Below are 20,189 nucleotides of genomic sequence, written 5' to 3'. Positions count from 1 at the left end.
GAAAAGCATTGTAAGTAAATCGCATTCAATTAGCGGTATCGTGAGTCATTCGGAAATTGCTTTTAACTTAAAATTATAAATTTTAAATTGTTCTTTAAAAATCTAAAGCTTAAAATATCTTTCAAACAAAAACAAAAAAATATTATTTATAATTAAACGCCGCTTCATCCTCATAATAAAAAAACTTTAGTAAGATTTGTGGCAAAACTTTTGTTAGCCATTTTGAGCTCATTTCCCTTGCACTTGAAACTTGGTCCAGAAAAATTCTAGTTGATGGACAACGAAAAAGCGGTTGAAAGTTTTTGAGATTTTGTTTGATAACTTGGTTACAGCTTGGACTAATTTGATTAGGTGCCAGTGGGCAGCAAGTGCCACAAAATATGCTAGATGCAACGCGGCCAAGCTAAAGTTTTCGCTTCGCTTTTGGCTAGAAACATCATTTCTGGTCATGACTTTCCAAAGCAATACCTATGTTTTAAGCTTGGCTGCTCTTTTTCTATTTTCAAGCTACTTAAGGCGGAGTTCCAGTTTCTTTCCATAAAATTCCCATTTCGCAGCAAAAATCTTAATGGAGCTTGCCAAACCGAATTATTAATGGCAAAACGTTGTGCATTCAATTAAAACACGAGTTGAAATGGCCATCTCAATGCTCCTTTGGTTAGTGAGATGACTTACCCGCCGTGCACAGACGCATATCCTCGTCGTATCCGTCAGAGCAATCAGGTGCACCATCGCATAAATATTGGATGGAAATGCAATTACCATCCCCGGGACACTTGAAGGGTTCGTACGGATGACAGGCTTCTGAAAACGGAAAATACAAAATATTTGTGTCAATCCAGGGATTTGTAAAACATCGTAAAAATATTGCATATCAACAGCTTAAAGCTAGATTTTAATAGCGTTGGAAAATATTTGTGAGCTTGGGAAAAAACATTTCACAAATCGTGAGTTTACACTGGGTAATCGGATTTGTTTGCCACCAATCTGAATCGTTTATTTATTTATTTCCTTTGTTTATTTTTTGAAACGATTTATCCGGTTTAGTCCAGTTCCACTTAACCCATTTATGTATGTTTGTTTATTTGTCTTAATTGCTTCTCTTTAACTTATTGTTTCATTTTCTGATAAACTTAGTTATCCAAACCACATACTGTTTATAATCAAATAAATATAGCATAACTGTTTTTTTTAATTCAAAAAGTACATTTCTATAAGAGAGATTTTCAATTTAAATAATTGAATATAAAAACCAATCTATCTTAATACATAGACAAAATGAATTATTTGTATAAAAATAAACAATTGCAATAGTCAAATTGTCTATTTGAGTTTGCCAATCATCGGTAAAGCAAAACTATTCATTTTTAATTTGGATTTTAAAGACGCTTTAAAACTCTTTATGAATAATGCTATTTGGTGAGCTTTAATACTTTAATTAGTAAAACCTACAAAAAATTATGTTTGTTTTCCTATTGTTGGTGAATGCAAAAAAAATTAAATACTAAATTTGGAATAAAATGAAGAGTTTTAAATTAAATTTACAAAAAAACAATGCCTAAAACCAGATGAAAAAAGGCAAAAATAATAAAAATAGCACGAAAATGTTATCTGACAATTAGGCAAATTAATTTGCTTTCATGTTGTTTATTGTTTACATTTTTCCCCGCAACATTTTCGCTGTTCATAAAAAGGCGATAAGGCAGCTTTCAGTTTTATGTGGGGGTGTAATATAATGAAAAGGATAACGGCATCATGATGGTTTCCCACCAGAGTGAAACACCAACCCCCAAAAACAAGGAAACAAAAAGGGGAGCAAGTTAATTGAATTTATTGTTTCTGCATGTGCCAAAACTCAACATATTTCATACAATTTCTTTTTTTTGTGATACAGCATTTGCAGGCTTATTTATATATACTGTTTTTTTTTTTATTTTGTATACATCTCCTTTCTGGCAGCGTCAAATTGGTTTTATTAGGCTGTGCACGTGGAAGCAAAGATTTAAAAAAAAAACAATTTTCATTTTCCAACGCCATCCTGCACGGTTCGCAATTGCGGCTTAAATCACACAAACCGGCAAACAAAAACGTTTGCTCTTTGGCTTTTGTTTAAGTCTTCCGCAAATAAGTTAAGCATTCAAATATTAAATTTTTTTTGGCCAAGCACAAAGTTTAATTTAATTTTCCGGCAAAGGAAATTGTCTTTCCAGCAAACTTCTTTCCTGACACTTGACATATTTTTCTATTAAAGTTTAGTTGAAGTTTTTGTTCTTCCTTTAATTTTCGCCTACTTTCTTTTTGTCCAGTTTCGTTGTCAACTTTTCAAGAAAAAGTGCAAGTGATGTTTGAAAGTTAAAAATGTGATTGTAGAAAAATGTTTGTATATTTTTTTAGAGGTTGGAGTTATATTTAAGACTTAACCTTGCCACCTTGGCCACAGTAGAGGTGAAAGAACTTGGCGGACATTACACATACGCCCTGTGGCACGCGCGAGACAAGTTAATTTCGTGTGATTCATTATGTTTCGGTTAATGTCAAAACAATTGGAATTTATGTGCTCGGCAACAGTAATTGACAGGCCGAGGGATCCAATAACTTTTCCCTAACCTCCTGGAAAAAGCTTCGAAATCAGTTCACAGAATATAATTCAGTGTGAAAAGCGTTTCGGTTTATTGTGCGTGTTGTGCTCAGATTGAAAAGGTCAAATGAGCCAAAGGATTGGTCTGGCCTTTAGCCGGTCTTTCGTATTCGAATTTTTACCCTTTGGAAGACATAGAAGCCCGGCCTTTACGCTCGCACTTAAAGCTGGCTTTTATGTGGAATAAAAAGGACAACTTTTGTACTTTGTTGTGGCATTGAAAATGTGTGTTTTCCCCTTTATTTTGTTGTCGGTTTTAGTTTAATTCTGTTTTCCTTCACGTTTTATACGCCAATTGATTGCCATTTGAATACTTTATTGTTTTTAATGCCTTCTCGGTTTACGATTATACGTGATTGTTCGGTTGCACGTGAAAGGATTGTCGATCCGAACTTTTTGTGAAAATGTTTCTTGAATTATTTATCCAGTTTGCGAATGAAATGGAGCTGGGATTGACATTAACTTTTTTTATAGATTAAATAAGTAGTGGGATTTTCTTTGTTGTGCAAAATCTCATGTTTAATTTTTTTTGTCGAATTTAAGGATTATTGTTATTAAATAGAGTTTCAAAAGCTTTTCATTTAATTTTAAAATATTTAAATTAAAAAATCTTTTGTTTAAATGTTGTGCTATTTAATTAATAAAAGTGATATAGTTCACTTATAGAAAAATAAAAATAATATGAAAGTTTTGTATTTATATTTTGAATAATCCAGAAACGAGTTAGTAATTTTATAAAGTTTAATTCCATTCCAATTAATTTTTCCCAAAATAAATACAAAAATGTTTTGAACTGCACACCAAAAAGCGTGCTACAAAAAGTTTTCTTCTTTGCTATATAACCGCTATCCCCAAGGTTTAATTTCGGCTAAAAAAGCTTCATATACTTAGAGCACAACACAGTTTCATAAACACACTCGCCAGACGACCACAAAATTGCCTGTGGCTTGCGCAGGCAGATATTAATTTTCAAAAATCAAGGAGGCGGGACAACGCTTGCGACGTGTGCTGCACACATAATGAATGTTGCATAAATGTCATAACTCCGTTTCCCCAACGGAGAGTTCAGACTTTTCTTTGCTTGAAGACAGAAACAGAACAGAAAAACAGAAAAATAATAAGCGTATACATGGCAAGCCATGGTTAAATGAAGCGTAAAGCTTTTGGCCACAGACAATGTTGTATCCGCCAGACAATGTCCAAAAGCCAGAATCCAGAAGCTCGAACGCCATTTTGCTAAGCGCTGCACGTGACTCCAGAAAATATCCTTCCACTCGGTTTTTGTAGCTGTCCCCTTATGGAATAATCTTAACACTCCGACACTGTGGCCGTAAAATGGTGTAATAACACTATGCAACAAAATTGCTAGTTCGCGATGCAGAGCTTCTACTTTATTTTCCATTTTTGCTGAACTACGCTTTCTTTTCATGGCATTGCAGATTTTTGAATTTGTGGATACTATTCTATTTTATTTATTCTTCATATTTTATACAACCAATAAAACACATCTTATTTTGCAATTTTTTTGTTTTGCACTTGGGTAGGAGGTGTTTAAAAATATATTTCTTATGATAAAAAGACATTTAAGTCTGTGAAAGTTCGTTTAATATGTCGAAACCGAAAAAAGTTCATGTAAGTTTATTTTATTTATTTTGGACTTATTAAAGAAAAATTAATATTAAATTCAGTTAAAATAATTGTTTCGTCAATGTTTCTTTAAACCAAGCTTATTTTCAAAACGATATTAACGTGTCCTCGATTGTTTTACTCTTTAGGCACAAAAATGTTATCCAGTGTAATGGTCAGTTAACAGAATTTTAGTTTTCATGTGTCAATTTGCCAAGGACCAAAAGCAGCAGCATCAGGCGGTGCTGTCACGCATGTCGTATGCGCAATGTTACACAGTTATTGCTCTCGGTTTGGGTTTGTTGTATCAGCTGCTCCACTATAGCTCCTATAGCCCATCCGCCTGTCAATTGCAGTTTACCTGACTCACGCAATTGCCTGGGCGTATCTCAGTGAAGGGGTGGCTTCTCCTTATTGCCGATGGGCAATATCCGTCCACACAGATGGGTAGTTGGCAGTGGAGGGATGCCGGGTAAGTGCCAGCTTCAGCCTAAGTTCCAGCAAGACTTAGATCCACTGACAGCTGCCAGTTTATGAGCGGCCACGAAAAAAATTTTGGCCAACTCAGAACAAAGTACAGTTATGGCCAAGAGTTAACTTTAATGGAATGGAAGAGTTCTGACGGCTTTGGCCTTTGTGGCTGCCTTTAATTGGGAGTAGCCTTTCATGGGATTCATTAAAATGTTTCCTATTTCTATTTCTAGCATATACATTTTCTTTAAGAGCCTACTTTGCTATTCAAATCCAAATGAAATCCAAAGAAACTTAAAGAGTCTTAAATATCTAATAATATTTGTTATGAAGTAAAAATACAAGAACCTTAAAAATTCTTAAATTTTTAACAACATGGACGCCCATGTCTCTTTATATTCTTTCCAAATAGTACTTAAATCATATTTCAGAGCAATAAAGTTTTAATGATTTTCTGCTCAAGGTAAGTATAAAAAAATGTTTGCCTTTCTTTTTATACCCTTGCAGAGGGTATTAAAATTTCAGTCAGAAGTTTGCAACGCAGTGAAGGAGACGTTTCCGACCCTATAAAGTATATATATTCTTGATCAGCATCACTAGGAGAGTCGATCTAGCCATGTCCGTCTGTCCGTCCGTCTGTCCGTCCGTTTATATGCAAACTAGTCTCTCAGTTTTAAAGCTATCTGCATGAAACTTTCCCAAAAGTTGTCTTTCTATTGCAGGTAGTATATAAGTCGGAACGAGCCGGATCGGACGACTATAGCATATAGCTCCCATAGGAACAATCGGAAAAATAAATGAAAAAAAATTATAACTTTGCTGTTTTTTAATTTTTTGTTTAGTTCTTCGACATATAGTATTGGTAAAATATTTCCGATTTACGGTTTAAATTTCATCAAAATCGGACGACTATAGCATATAGCTCCCATAGGAACAATCGGAAAAATAAATGAAAAAAAATTATAACTTTGCTGTTTTTTTAATTTTTTGTTTAGTTCTTCGAGATATAGTAATGGTTTAATATTTCAGAATTACGGTTTTAATTTCATCAAAATCGGACGACTATAGCATATAGCTCCCATAGGAACAATCGGAAAAATAAATGAAAAAAATTATAACTTTTCTGTTTTTTAATTTTTTGTTTAGTTCTTCGACATATAGCAATGTTTAATTATTTCAGAATTATGGTATAAATTTTATCAAAATCGGACGTCTATAGCATATAGCTCCCATAGAAATAATAAAAATATATAAAATAACTATCTAATAATTGAGCTGCAAATAATCATAGTTTCAATGTTTTTTTTTAGCACATACTCAAGTAAATCATAATTTAAATGTTTTCAAAAGTATTTAATTAATGCAATAGCTGCAAGGGTATATGAACTTCGGCTTGCCGAAGTTTGCTTTCCTTCTTGTTTCTAATATTTTTTATATTTTTTTAGGAGCCTGCATTGTTTTTGACATAGGTTAGTCGTATTTAATAAATCCAAAAATCTTAATTATATTATAGAGAGCCAGAGAACTCTGGTAAAACTACGGTTGTTCATATTTCTTAAACGTTAACTAAAAGATAATTGTTGTGGAAACCGTCTACTCCTTCAACTTCCCTTGACCACTTCCTATCTTCAGACAACAACATTTTCTGGCCATAACCAGGTTTTGCATATGCAAACCGCAGAGTAGCTAACCAAAGTTTCCAACTATGGCGAACTCGAACCACACTGCACGGTAGCATGTGGGGAAATAAATAAAGGGAACGGCACAAAGTGACGTATACGCAATATCAACTAAATAATTGCACACACCCTTGGCCAACAGCGTAGCTCACTAATGAAAATTACTTTCCTTAGCTGTTATGTGTTATGTGTGTTTGGTTTGTCGCCTTGTTGCCGTTTTGTGTGCAAACCAGTTTGATTGCACTGGCAAAAACAATAGTTGGCCAACAACAAAAGCAGCAAGAACTAATTGTTTTCCATATAAATTAGCACATTTGTATGCAATGCCACGCAAACAGCACAGCGCAAACAGAACTCTGACGTAATTTATTAGTGCCGCGCACAAGGGGTATATATCCAACCAATTCCGGATCCTCGAGGACATGCATCTTCACGTCGCCTCGATTGCCTTGCCGCAGTTACGGTTACGGCCACGTTTACGCTCCGGGCCAACGGAGTGTGAGCAATGGCTCTGTTCGTCTGGCATTATTGTCTGCGAATGTGTGCTGGCTGGAATGGCTGGTGAATGACAAACAGCTGGAAATCGGTAAAACAAAGAAATCGCTCAAATCCATAGATGGCAACAAATAAGACAAGTGTTTAAAAACTGGTAAATATACATAGAGAAAAATTTGACATAATTTACTTTGCAACCATAAGGTTTTTCCTTTTTTTTTATTTTTATTTATTTTATTTCCTGTTTAAGTGGGGTTCTAACTTTTTTTTAAAGAATCGAAAAAATTTCTTTAAAAGCTGTAAAACTTTTTCAAAACATTTTTAAAGTTTTTAAAGAGATTGTACAAATAAATCGATGACTAAAGCGATGATGATTATTTTAAAACGATTGCCCTTGTAGTGATTGCACAAAAACCATTTGAGCGATTTTTTTTATTTTTTTTTATGTTCCTACACAGTGTAGTGTAGTACTTAAATTGTTCCTGTTTTACTAATTATTTTTTGTTTGCATATGAGGTCTTTTAAGTTTTTTTTGGAAAAAAACGATGGCATTTGCGGAATAAACTGAATTTTCACTCAAATGGCTTTCATTTCAACTATATAAAACGGATAAATATATTAATAATATAGAATAAATATAATTATATATTAATAAAAATAAAATATAAATAATATATATAAATGGATTTCAATATAATCAATATCTTAGCCCATTAACTAAATAGGCCTTGCAATTGTACATAGATCTCCAATCACCAAATAATTGAATATTTTCCAAGCCAAACATAAACATTTACAGCTTATTTGCTTTGAAATCTCCATCGACAGATTTGCAATTTAAAAATTGATTGGCAATATTTTGAAACATTAATCAGTTATGTCCATTGCTTAAGCTAATTGCTGATACTCAACACAAACATACGTTCATATCCGAAATGCAATTGGAACAACGTGAAATAGCGCAGTGAAAGTGATTTTAATGAAGCAGAGGGTGAAGCTTAATTAATTGCCAGATAAGGAAGACGTCGGGTCAAAATGCAAATTCCATTAAGCTTATTAATGCACCCACAGATGACATTGCTCACACAGTCTCACGTTCAAGTTCACACACTTTAAAACATTTATTATTCATACGACTTGTGTTTTGTGCTAAACCCAGGACTCAATACCTGCATTTTCGATAGACCTGTCATTCTCTAATTTGAATTTCAAATGAGTTTCGTAAATGTCAATTACTAATGAACGGTTTCAGCTAAGGTCAGATTTAATTGCAAGGTTGTCTTAAAGCCTTTTTCTAACCAATAAACTATAAATAAAATATAAATGTGGAAGTTTGCCTAACATTGGGCTATTAGCTGGTATTAAAAACTATTCAGCTGAAACCCCCGATAAGTTATCTATCTATCTGAACAGCCATAAAAAAGTTATGTTATTTGTTGCTCTACCTAAAACCACACACAACCGAAAAAAACGGAATCGTTTAAAACAACACTCGAAAATAAAGCCAGTGCGAACCAAGTTTATGACTCTTCAAACTCTTATGTTAACCTTTCACTATTATTAGCCAATAAAGCAAAAAAATTCGCCAAATGGAACCATGCAAAAACCAATGCGCTTTCCATAACGGAAACGACTTTGTAAAAGTGTGGAAAACGCTCACAGGGTAAAATCCGTGTGCGAAAAGAAAATTTACAATCGTAAAAGCACGGATTTTTCATTGTTTTTTGTAACGTTTGGGGGTGCGGCAAAACTAATGCAATTCGTTCCGTTCACAGGGCTTAGGCGTGTCCGTGTGGAATTTGATTTTTTTTACGCAAATTTGTTGACGGGAAATGAAGCGGAAATGGGAGCACATCGTTAAGGTGCAAGGGCCCTTTCTCAACAGGCGGAAATTTAATGGCCCAACCCGTCACAAATAGCTTGTTAGAAGAAACGCAAAAGCAGGTTCTGGATTTGATTTTAATTTGCGTAACCAGGTGGAATTTGATTAAGTGCGTTGGCAATTAAATTCCAGAAATAGCTGATGTTAATAAGTAAGGACTATTTCCGCTTGAACAGCCTGGAAAATTGGGAAAATTGAGTTAAATTAATTATCGTTTAAGTAAATAACTGAAATCCTTATATTAACTTATGCTTCAGCGTTTCACAAACTCATGTTGGCTAACACTTACCCTACAAGCATTTAAATTGTTTGTTCTCCAAATAAATGTCAGTAAAATAAGAGCATATAAAATTAAATTTGTATTTTCTTCTGATTGTTTTCAAAAAGTTGTAAGCGAAATGCCACAGAGAACAACAGTAACAACTATTCACATCAATTACTTATGCAATTTATAAATCCTGCTATAATAGTTTCAATTAAATTTTGTATTTTTGTACATCAACTAAACTAAAAACTCAACAGAAAAACCAACTGTCATCAGCAGTTTTGTGTGTAAAAAGAAAATTTGGCTACAGTTGGTTTCTTATTCCAGCAGATTGAACTGAACATGCGAACAGACAGAACTACGTCATTAAACTAAAATAAGCTTACACGAGCGACAGTCTGTCCCCGGAGTCTCCTTATCCCCGAATGGAACCGCCACTCGACTAAAAATATATTCACAAAATGGCTGAAATGTCTGAAATATCTGAAATGGCCGGGACAGTCAGTGGCTGCACTTCACGCAATCAAACTGAATGCCAGGCCAACAATTGTCATTTGGCTGGCGTGTGGCGAACCGCGAAGCCACCAGCCCCAAATGAGTTCTTCACATGGCTACAAATATATATATCTGCCAGATACATTCGCCACCAGTCAAAGTTCGCATTAGAAGCACCCAACGAGCCAACGAGCCACAAAGCCAGAATGGAAATAATTTCGTGCAAACAACTGCCAAGCGAATGGAATCCTACCCAACAAAACGTAGGGCAAACTCGGAATTTAAAAGCGAAACAAAAATGACAAAAGGAAAACAAAATAAAAGCACCACTGACACCATTACGACAATGGAATGAAAGCATTTCACATGATCCTAATCGCTATTTGGATGTGGGTTTGTTTGCCGGTTTATATGCACGATGCACTACGAAAAACTGTCAAGGGATGTTCGCTGCAGTTTAACTTTTTAGTTTTTTTTGGAATTTTATTTTATTTTTCCAAATATTCTTATCGGTATTTTTATTTAAAATTAAATAAATTAAAATCAATATTATATGTTTAGTTTAGTTTAGTCAGTTGGTTTTCGATTGATCTAAAAACAAAAAACAGTTAAAATCAAACGTTCAGGTTCCTATACCAAGACAAACAACTTTAAAGTAAATTATGCCCTTAGCAGCTCACTTCCAGATCATTTGACGCCCCAACTAAATTGTTTGTGGTGCCATCAAATTCCTGGCTAACAACTTTACGTGCAAGTGTCGTGCCGCAGGCAATTATCAAATGTTACAGTGAGAGACAAAAGTCAACTGCAGCAATAAATACGGGTGTCGGTGTTACTCTATCTTAATCTGGGGATTGTAACGATATCCTACAGTTGTCGGCCTTGACCCAAATGTGCGATTGGTCGGCCATTGCCAATGTCAACGGCAATGGGAGGAAAATCGTCAACGGGAAGTCATTAAATTGATGGAATTTCCGGTTCCGTCTTTGACTTTCATTCCCCTTTATTGTCTTTGGGAGATGGTGTGGAAATAAAACGAGAATTATTAATGTTTATGCACTCACGTGTTAATGACACTGACAGTTCTCAGCTTTTCTTTGCCTTGCCGTTGCCAAAACGGTAATTGAATCACTGAGTTTACACTTCGGATATAAAAGAAGAATTACTGGGGATTGGTCCTGACTTCTGTGAGTTGTAAAATTGATTGCCCACTTAATTGTCTTTTGATTTTATGGCCACGACGATTGTGAGGGTGGTTGAGGGTAAAACGAACCTCCGTTTTCCTGCCACTTAAACCTTGACCCACTGGACGGTCTCATAAATAAGCATAACACCGAAGACAAAAGCAGTTTGCCTTACAAAAACGTTGAATAAAATTCTTTGCTTAAAAATGCAAATGTCAAGCCCAAAATAGGACCAAGGTCCTGCTGCCTTGCCTTGTCTTGGCTGAAACATTTTCGCTTTCAGTCTTGTTAATTGCCAGAACCGAGGACCTTGCACTTCATGTTCCCAGCCACACGATGCACGGGAAAAGAGCTGAAATAATTACCACTCAAGCTGCTGCTGGCCAAGAAATATGACAATTACGCCAACGCGGCGTCCCCAGTGGAAGTCAGTCGCGCGTTTAAGCCAAGTATGTATGTTCCCTCCTTCTGGTTGCACTAACCCACCCTCACTTTTATTTAATACGCATTAATCTCCCCACAGTGAGAGTCATGCAATCAAATGGTTTCAGTAAATTTAAACGCTTAACTTTTCACAGCAACTCGAAGGGTTTCATTTTATTAAACAAGTTTGGTGGGGGTTACAAGGATTTTAAATGTTAGTTCACATTCCACCCCAAAACTTTAAGTTAAAGGAAACCTAACCAGAATAGCTCGCTGTATAAGTTACAGATAAATGTGTACGGATTCATAAGTGTTTAAAAGTGAAGGTAGGGCTAAACTTGGAAAAGTTTTTATATCATGTTTACCTATCTTATAATTTTAAGTACCTCTTTTTGATTAGGAATTTGTGTGTTTTTAGATTGTACTTTAAAATTCACCTCCCCTTAAAAATTATAAATAAAAAATTTAAGTACCTTTCTATAACATTCTCTGAGCTCAAAAATATCATGCCGCTATTGTTTTAAATTCCCTCAAAAAGCTTATTTTCTTTCGAAAAAAAAAGTAAAAGTTTGGAAAAGTATAAAGTGTTTCTGTCTAGTTTTCCTATTTGTATTTCTTAGGCTTTTATTTAATTACTCTTTTTCGTTTGCCAATCACTTTGTAACCGATGGCTTTCTCGAAGAGTTTTACACGCATTATTCTTGCTTTTTCCGCACTCAATCAAATCGATCTGTGCTGAACAAAGCTTTCCCCCACTTTCTTATCGAAATGTCAAGACATTAGCGTACAGGCCACAAAATTAATGGACCCTAATCATGGCGAATGTTTGGCCAAGTTCAAGTTTACCAACGCTTCTTCTAAATTAGTCGTAATATGGGGCACGTTACGGAAGTAGAATGTAGTCGTTTGTTGTTGGATGTTGTCTGCAAGTTGCTGTAATTGACAGATGGTACGAACATTCGTTTTGATTAGCATTCTATTGGGTGAGTTTTTCCGTGGGGGTGGGTGTAATCAAAAAAAAAAAAAAGAAAAATAATTCGGGTCGCGTCAATTTAGCGTTACGGACATTTTTTTTCTGCCTTCCCAGGTACTTTTTATGCCATATTGCCTTTTTCACAAAAGAGCCGAGAGCAACACAAGTTGCAGAAACAAATTTTTGTTATTCTTTTGCGCTTTTTGTGTCTGCTTTTTAACGTGCTTTACTTTGCTTTCACCTGGTGGAAATCACACGCTTCAATGGGCAAATTACAAAAAAAGGAAAGGACGAAGGATAAGGTCGCCCTATGGTTTGCATTTCACAATAATGAAATGGCTTGACTCTTTGACATTTAATGCGCCTGGCAATTTCAGTCGCAGCTTGTTAAGCTCTCCAACGTTCCATGGCTTTTTATGGCAGCCCCGAAAGCCGGCAGGTTATGACAGTTTGCCGATGAGTCGGGTTGAGTCGCTTATGGCACCAGGATCAGCAGCTATCACATCCATCGCCCAGCCATCAATCGCTCAATAAACCAATGACTTAATTTTAAATAAATTTTCGCCACAACCCATTTAATCGATAAGCCCGGCATCCCATGCATCCCATGTCTGCGCTAAGACTCTACAAATTCTCTATCCCTCGTTCCCCACCACAGCTTAACGCTTCAGAGCGGCGACAGCCATAATCCCGGAGCACATATGGTTTTGTTCTTGCCAACCGGATGTAAATATGTAAATTCAATCCAGGGTGTTGCGCCAGCCAGATAGCAGGACAAAAAAAAAACAACACAGCCCACAGGTGGTCCTCGTTAATGGGAACAATAGGAAAACATGCGAGGTATAAAACAGTTTATAAATTATTTAGATGCAAACGCTTCTGGCATCCGGCCCACACGTTGGCCAGGACTTTGATGTTGGCCCCAAAGAGAACGGAACTCGTGCCGAAATTAGCCACCACCATCTCAGTCACCGGATTTCGGGACCACCAGCTGCGCAATCCACATAATCGACAAGCCAAATGGGTGAAGCAACAGCGAATGGCAAATTTAATCGAAACTCAACATGTGCGTGAGTGCATACGAGGGCGCTAACAAGAGTTTTTCGTGGTCTGAAAAATAAGCTTACAATGTCGACACGATTACCAACACATACAAATCTCCTTATTATAAATACAGTTTATTAGTAAGAAATTGGTTTACCTTCGAGTTTAATATAACAATATAGATAAAAAAACTATACATATATTATTAAACTTCACGACAAGCTGAACCCCTCTAGCAGATAGCAGATCAAACGCATTTTAGTTAGCTCTCAGTTAAACTATTAATTAGCGTTATATAAATAAATAAATAAATAAAAACTATTTCCATATATTATCTCAATTTAAATTAAAAAACAAAACCCAAAATCTTTTTCTTATAAAAGTTTACAAAGCCAACCTCGCACGTATAATATTTTTCCACGAATACTCAAAGAACCCGTAATGGGCTCGTTAAATATTTATATAAAGACACATTTTTAAAATGTCAACAAATAAATTGATTTAGGCTCAGCTGAGGCTCGCTAAATTGCGTTTGAGGAAAAATTAGGAGGAAAAAAATGATTTAAAATATTAAACATCAAAACGTACTGCATAATATTGATATAATCATTTTTATATCAAAGTTCTTGGTATTGTAATTACTTTTAACTTTTTTTCGGAAGGACATTTTAAAATTATTTTTCGATTTGTGTATGCTCTTAAATTAAGTGTAACTGATGTGTTTCTTTGGCATTTGATTGAAGGTCAACTTTATCTGTTTCGAGCCTGCCATCATATTTGATTAGTTTCATCGATTTCATCGTTCTCAGCTGTTCAAATTGCCTGCTCTTCGATTGATTCAGATGATAAATTAGCTTGTGCCCGGCAAACACTCAAACGAGGATGATGAGTTCGTTTAGCCCGTTGGCAAACCAATCAATCAAAAGGCCGAAATTTGCCACGCCTCCAATGTTGACATTGCCCAGGATTTTAGCTTTCAAAAAGATACATGTCTGTTGTCCTAAGCCTTATCGCTTATTTTCCATACATCAGTCAGAGTTTTTTCTTCGTTAATCTTAAGCAGACTTTTGGTTTTTCGCTTTGCTGACAGACTTGTTTTTTTTAATTTAAGCTGCATTTAATGGGCCATATCTGATATTTGACCAGCATATTCGTACTAATGAGTTCCTGTGCCATTTTACTGGCACTCTGATTGAATTACATTGAGCCATGTTTTGTCTGTGGGTGTTTTTCTGTGGTCTTTTTTGCATGGTTTTGATTGGCCAACTTAATGGCTTTGTAATAATACCACATTGATTGGCCCTAGGGGACAGGGCTAAAATAATTTGTTGTCCGATCAATGTCCAGCGATAGGACAAAGGTATGAACCCACCCACAATAAGCTTCTGGGCCATTTGTCAAGGAGGATTATTGAGGTTACGGGACAGGGTATTGATTTGACACTAGATTCGGCTGCGAGCTGAACTTGAAAGTGGTCATTAGGTAGGTTGAAACAAAAAAACCGTTAACTAATTTTAATTACAAAAAAAAATAGACCAGATAATGTAGCACTCGGCTATGTAAATAAGCCCACTTAAAAGAAGTGCCCGCTGTTCATTTATTTCCATCAGACTGACTTTTATGCAAATCTACCAGCAGACGAAATAAAAATAAGCTGCCGCAAAGTCAAGAGAGAAACTTTTTCGATTTCGTACGTAAATTATAAACACAAATATCCTTAGGAACATTTGCACAAAATTATGAGAACTTAACCGCAAAAGTTTTCAGGGGAGACAGGATATGAATCATTCAGATTGAAGCAGTCTGGAGCTCAATTATGCAAATTTATGTTAAAGCAAAACCATAAAACGTAATAAATATAAGCAGCCAAATAAAAAGGACAACTGTAGCATGTGTGTGGGTTTTGTGTATAAATCAAATTAATACGAACCAGCGAAATGAAAGCGATCCGGGCAAACGCAAAATAAAGACCGACTGGCACACGGAACGTATATGTAATGAGTGCAGACGTATGCGAAATTTTGTGAATAATTGACAGCTGAACTCTACCAGCTGTCTGTTGCGCTAAAAAGAGCCACTCACTCAGGCACACAGCGCCTCAATGGCATCCTTCTTTGGGCAGCCATCAAAGGTCCGCGGTAATTTACATACACGATAAAAATAAGGACGAAAAGTAACGCGAGCAGCTGCAGCTGCTCATCATCATCATTATTTTAAATATACATTACGCTTGGCTTTATAACCATTTATCACATTTGCAGATTTATGTCCTGCCATTTGGCCATGCACACACAAAAAGGGCAAAGCAAATCAGTTCTCCAGTAAATTAGCCACCTCTGAACGAAGAGGTTATGTCCTTGTAAAGAGTATTTAAAAAATAAAAAATGCATGAGGTCTATTTTAATATTGAAAAATCAGAATTATATGAAATTGGTGGTACCTTCATAAAGTACCTTCATTAAAGAAAATATAATTCAAAAATTAAATTTTATTCTTTGATTATTAAAAAAAAAACCAAATCAGAATCATACATTTTTTCTTAAATATATATATTCTTTTAATATAAAGATTTAAGCATAGCAGCTTAAGATATAATTTTAAACCTTGTATGTAAAGAAGCGTACAATTAAAATCATCAACTGAATTTATTTATTAACCAATCAAAAGCAAATCTAATCAAATATTTTTCTTGGCCCACACTTCATCCAAAGACAACCAAAAATTTAAGAATATTTTGAATTTCTGTCTATAAATCGATTTGAATGTTTATAATTTAATCAAATATATAATAAACGCCAAAAACTTTTACAAAAGTTTATAGGTTACTTCGCATATGAACTTGTTGAGTGGATCCCTGACGCAGAGTATTATAAATCATGGCACGTCTAACGACTTCAAGTAGCGGCTCAAAAAAGGAGGAAATCATAGCGAGTCGCTTAAGCTAAAAACGCGCACCGTTTCGAGGATTTTTCAATCTCAGCTGCGTTTTGGAGTCCTTCAAACGGCATACATATATATTGATTTTCGCTATTTTTCGCCCGCTTTCTCTTTTTCTATATGCATGTATACATTTCAGGCGAGGCAGTCCGTTTTTAATGGTAATTGGTGCCTGCATAACCATTAAAGGGTTTTATGCGAGTGACGTGAACGTTACATGCGAGGGTGTTTTTGATAGGAGTAGGCACTAATTTTAGGTACGTGCCGAAGACTAGGCGGGTTATAAATGCGGGTTAACTGGGCTTATATTCAGATGGTCCCCAAATGCTGTTGATTGATATTTTGAAGGCTACGAAATATCAAAAACTGCTGGCTGCTAGTTTATTTACAGTTGCGGGAAAGTTTAACTGGGTGTGAAAGTAAGCCTTAACTTTGTACAGAACAAAAATTTTGCAGGCTGTCAAGCTTAATTAAAAGTTTTATATGAATAATTATCTAAAAACCATTTAAACTTGATATTTGCATGATAAAAAATAAAGATATCAAGCAAAATTTTTAAAGAAAACTTCTGATTGAGAGGTATGAAACCACCTTAAAATAAATTTAGAATTCTCGAAAACGATGGCCTTTTACTCTTTACCTTAAGTTCTACAAGTGTGGGGACATAAAACATTTTCAATTGTATTTTATTTTCAGCATTGAATTTGATTCGAACGTAACTTTACCCGGTAGACAGATTGTCCTGTTGCCACCTGACCATCGCCACGTGTCTGTTCTAGGATTTCAACTTTTATTGTTAGAGAAACGTATAAGATTTCCTCGGCAGGCGCTTTTCTTTTTATTTTCCAAGAAAAGTTGCCGGCTAACCAAACTCGGCAACAAAGCACGGCCAACAGTTGGCCATTTTGTCTGGCCAAGATTTATGCGCGATTGCTCAAGTTTTATGAGTTACGTAGTTGCACTTTAGCTTAAAGGAAAAACAAAAGTCCAAAGGATGAGGGATTCTTGCCGGGATTGAAATCTCTCATCTTCAGGCTCGCATCCTGCTGCTATTTCATTATGAGTTAAGCAAAGTTTTTACGACTCTCCCTTTTTGCCTGAGACAGATTAAGCGGCTTTTATAAGTCCGGCATAAGCGGGGTTTTAGCCAGGATACTTACACTTATGGCCGAAAGGTTAAAGAGCAACAATTTCACTGATATCCAAAAAGTCAACTTGGCAGAACGTTAAGTAAATTGAGATTTACATTTGTCAGCAATTTTTGTTTTTGCCTTTGCCATTCGGAAAAATGTTATTAGATGACTCTTCAGTTCCCGTGGCATTTGTCAACAGGAAACGGATATGGCAAAGCTTGTCTAATAAATTCTTTGATGAATTTGCTCTGACGTTTCCCCTGGGAATGAGCTGAGTTCAGCACGACCTGGATGTCGTACTTTGTTTATGCCAAAGCCAGACGCATTTCCCGCTCCCAAACGAATAATAAACTTGACTCAATGCCGTCATCAACAATTACGAATGTATTCTGACCGAAAAAAAAGGACATCCATTACGAAGGCCCCAAAAAAGAGAAATGAAACGTTGCCTACTTGGCGGCGCACTGAAAATTTCCACTGTGTGCTAAGCAAATATTTGACCCATCGAAACTTATACGTGTCTACCAGAAATGGGTAAACAAACAAAAACACATCTCAAGCAATCTATGTCGTATCAAATTCCGTTTGGCCCCGACAGCACGAAAAGCTAAGAAAGTAACCAAATTTGAGGAAAATCCTATGGGTTTGCTGTGCTAACAAGACACCCGTGTTGCAAAAAAATGTGCGGAATGATTGTTTGTTTTGTCAACAAAATCAACAAAGTTTTTAGAATTTATCATTAGCAAGAGTGACTTTATTAAATATAATATTTTTGTACCTTTTAAATACGGTTATCTATTAAAAATTCAGATGCTGACCATTTTTAATCATCATGTGAAACATCTCTTGCCAATTAAGGTGCATATACAATTTCAATGCAGAATTTGTTTAAAGTTTTCACCTGTGTTCTTTATAAATCTCATAGCAAAAATGACTATTTAATAACATTTCTTTTTACTTTTTAAATACCGTGATCTATTAAAAATTCAGGTGCAAAACATTTTTACTCATAAGAGGCAAAGTGTCTATTGTTTTTTATACAATGTAATAGTTATTATCACTTTATGAATTTCTTGCAAATTTAATACAACTTAAATGCAGCATTTTAGAAAAGTATTTATTTATATTCTTTATAAACATACAAATCTATTGAAAATTAAAGATCTGGCATTTTTGTAAAAGAAAAATAAAAATAATCCCAGCAGCTGCTGAAAATCGTGCAGCCTGTCAGGCAAAAACAGTCCCCTATCCTCCATTCATTTGGCTTGTCTCGTTTTATCAACTAGTTATAAAATCTTTTAGGAAAAAAATTGAAAAAATTCCATGCGGAAAGGAGTAGAGAACTGCACCAGAAACAGAGGTAAGAGCGATTCGCGATGCAGGCCCACCATGCGATGCCCGATTTCCGGTGCCGAAACAACTGCCAGCACAAGGAGTGCCAGCGGCATGCTCCCTTGGGCATAATTGACCAGCACACACAGTGCAAGTGCTTGGGCGAGGTGAACGCCTCGTCGATATTCCTGGAGAACGTCCTGGATCTGGCCAACACACTGGCCCAGGTGATGATCATCTGCGGGCTGCACGAGTGCAAGGCCAAGTCGACGGTGGACATCATCACATACGCCTTCCTGCACTACGACCAGGTGTGCTATTGCATAGACACCACACCCAAGAAGCGATTGCGAAAGGAGGACTTGTTCCACGAACTGGGTAAGAAGTCGCTGATGAACAAGGTTGAAGCACACTTGGCCTATTCCATCATCAAGCGCGGCTTCAAGGCCTTCTACTACGAGCCAAAGCAGGAGTTGACCTACGACGAACAGGGCAGGCCGTCCTACAATGACGAGTGTGTTTGGGTGCATGCCGCCAGGAAGTCAGCTGAGTCCTATGCCCGATTCGATGGCCTCTCCTGCAGCGAACAGTGTGCCTACGAGGCCAAGATCAAGATAGCCTTCAAGAAGTTCTACGATCGCATGCAGACGCGCAAAAGGCAGCCGGAGGGCGATGACTGCAACTGCTGTTTCTGCGCCAAGAAGCGCGGTCATCTGGTCTATGCCAAGGAGCCAGTGCCCTGCAGCTCCACCAAGAAGAAGCCCAAGCACGTGTGCCCGTATTGCTGCAAGAAAAAGCAGAAACAGCAGTACACACATCCCGCTCGGCAGCCGGCCAAGTGCCCCAAGTGCCACAAGTCGAGGAAGTTCTGCTGCTGCACCAAAATGGACTTCAACCTGCAGTGGGTCAAGAGCATCTGGGAGCGGCCGGACTTCAATCAGTACTACAAGAACGAGATCGCCGAGATCGAGGACCGCCTGGTCAAGGGCACCTGCTGGCTGCCGCCGGAGCCCGAGGAGAAGCTGGGCGACGAGGCCGAGGGCGAGGAGGAGGAGGAGATGCACGCCGAGATGCCGCCGGACACGCTTCTGGCCCTCGGTGGCAAGCCGGTGCCCACGAACGCGGATGAGGAGTCTGCGCCGGGTGGATCGCCGCTGGGCACCAAGCAGCCATCCCTCACGGAGGCCGAGGTCGAGGCCCAACCATAAAGGCGCCTGCGAATCGGCGCTACCAGCACTACAAATTGTAGTCTACCCTTCCGGCTAGAAAATTTACAGTGCCAGCAGATGTGACAAAGCATTATAATTAAAGCCATACAAAAATAAACACGTGTACTGTTCTGTAAATCAATTTATAATTTGTAATCTGTTTTATCTGATATGCAGCATAAAAATTGTTTCAAAATGAATAAAAGGATCGAAAGTTAATTAGGTACCCAATCGAACACCATAAACTAGTAACTCATCGTGTTCAATTTAATTTCTACATTGGAAAATTTGATAATATTTTAATATAACATTGTACTTTGTAAAAAAAATATAAATTTTGTGAAGAAACATTACGGTACGAATTAGACTGCTTACTTTAAAAATGATAATAATATAAAAATGTA

General features: G+C 36.6%; 2 protein-coding genes across 3 annotated transcripts in view; one reads left to right on the top strand and one right to left on the bottom strand.

The window, feature by feature from the left end:
* Window positions 1–20,189, bottom strand: part of LOC128255898 (IDLSRF-like peptide) — a 41,373-nt gene that overhangs the window by 9,545 nt on the left and 11,639 nt on the right. For both annotated transcript variants that reach the window (XM_052985738.1, XM_052985749.1), the window contains exon 3: window positions 676–804. In XM_052985738.1, coding sequence (XP_052841698.1) covers window positions 676–804 — 129 coding nt within the window. The remainder of the gene's footprint in view (window positions 1–675; window positions 805–20,189) is intronic.
* Window positions 18,483–19,927, top strand: LOC128255897 (uncharacterized). Its single transcript, XM_052985722.1, has one exon. It carries the CDS (start codon window positions 18,622–18,624, stop codon window positions 19,783–19,785), a length of 1,164 nt encoding a protein of 387 aa, XP_052841682.1. The 5' UTR covers window positions 18,483–18,621; the 3' UTR covers window positions 19,786–19,927.

This window comes from Drosophila gunungcola, chromosome 3R (genome assembly GCF_025200985.1).
Source record: "Drosophila gunungcola strain Sukarami chromosome 3R, Dgunungcola_SK_2, whole genome shotgun sequence".
NCBI classification, from domain to species: domain Eukaryota; kingdom Metazoa; phylum Arthropoda; class Insecta; order Diptera; family Drosophilidae; genus Drosophila; species Drosophila gunungcola.
Note: the sequence above shows the minus strand (reverse complement) of the source record. Positions and strands in the feature narration are given on the sequence as shown.

Bases quoted from the DNA above. Each gene is read 5' to 3' on its own strand.
- LOC128255897 (XM_052985722.1), top strand. From the start codon at position 18,622: ATGCAGGCCCACCATGCGATGCCCGATTTCCGGTGCCGAAACAACTGC.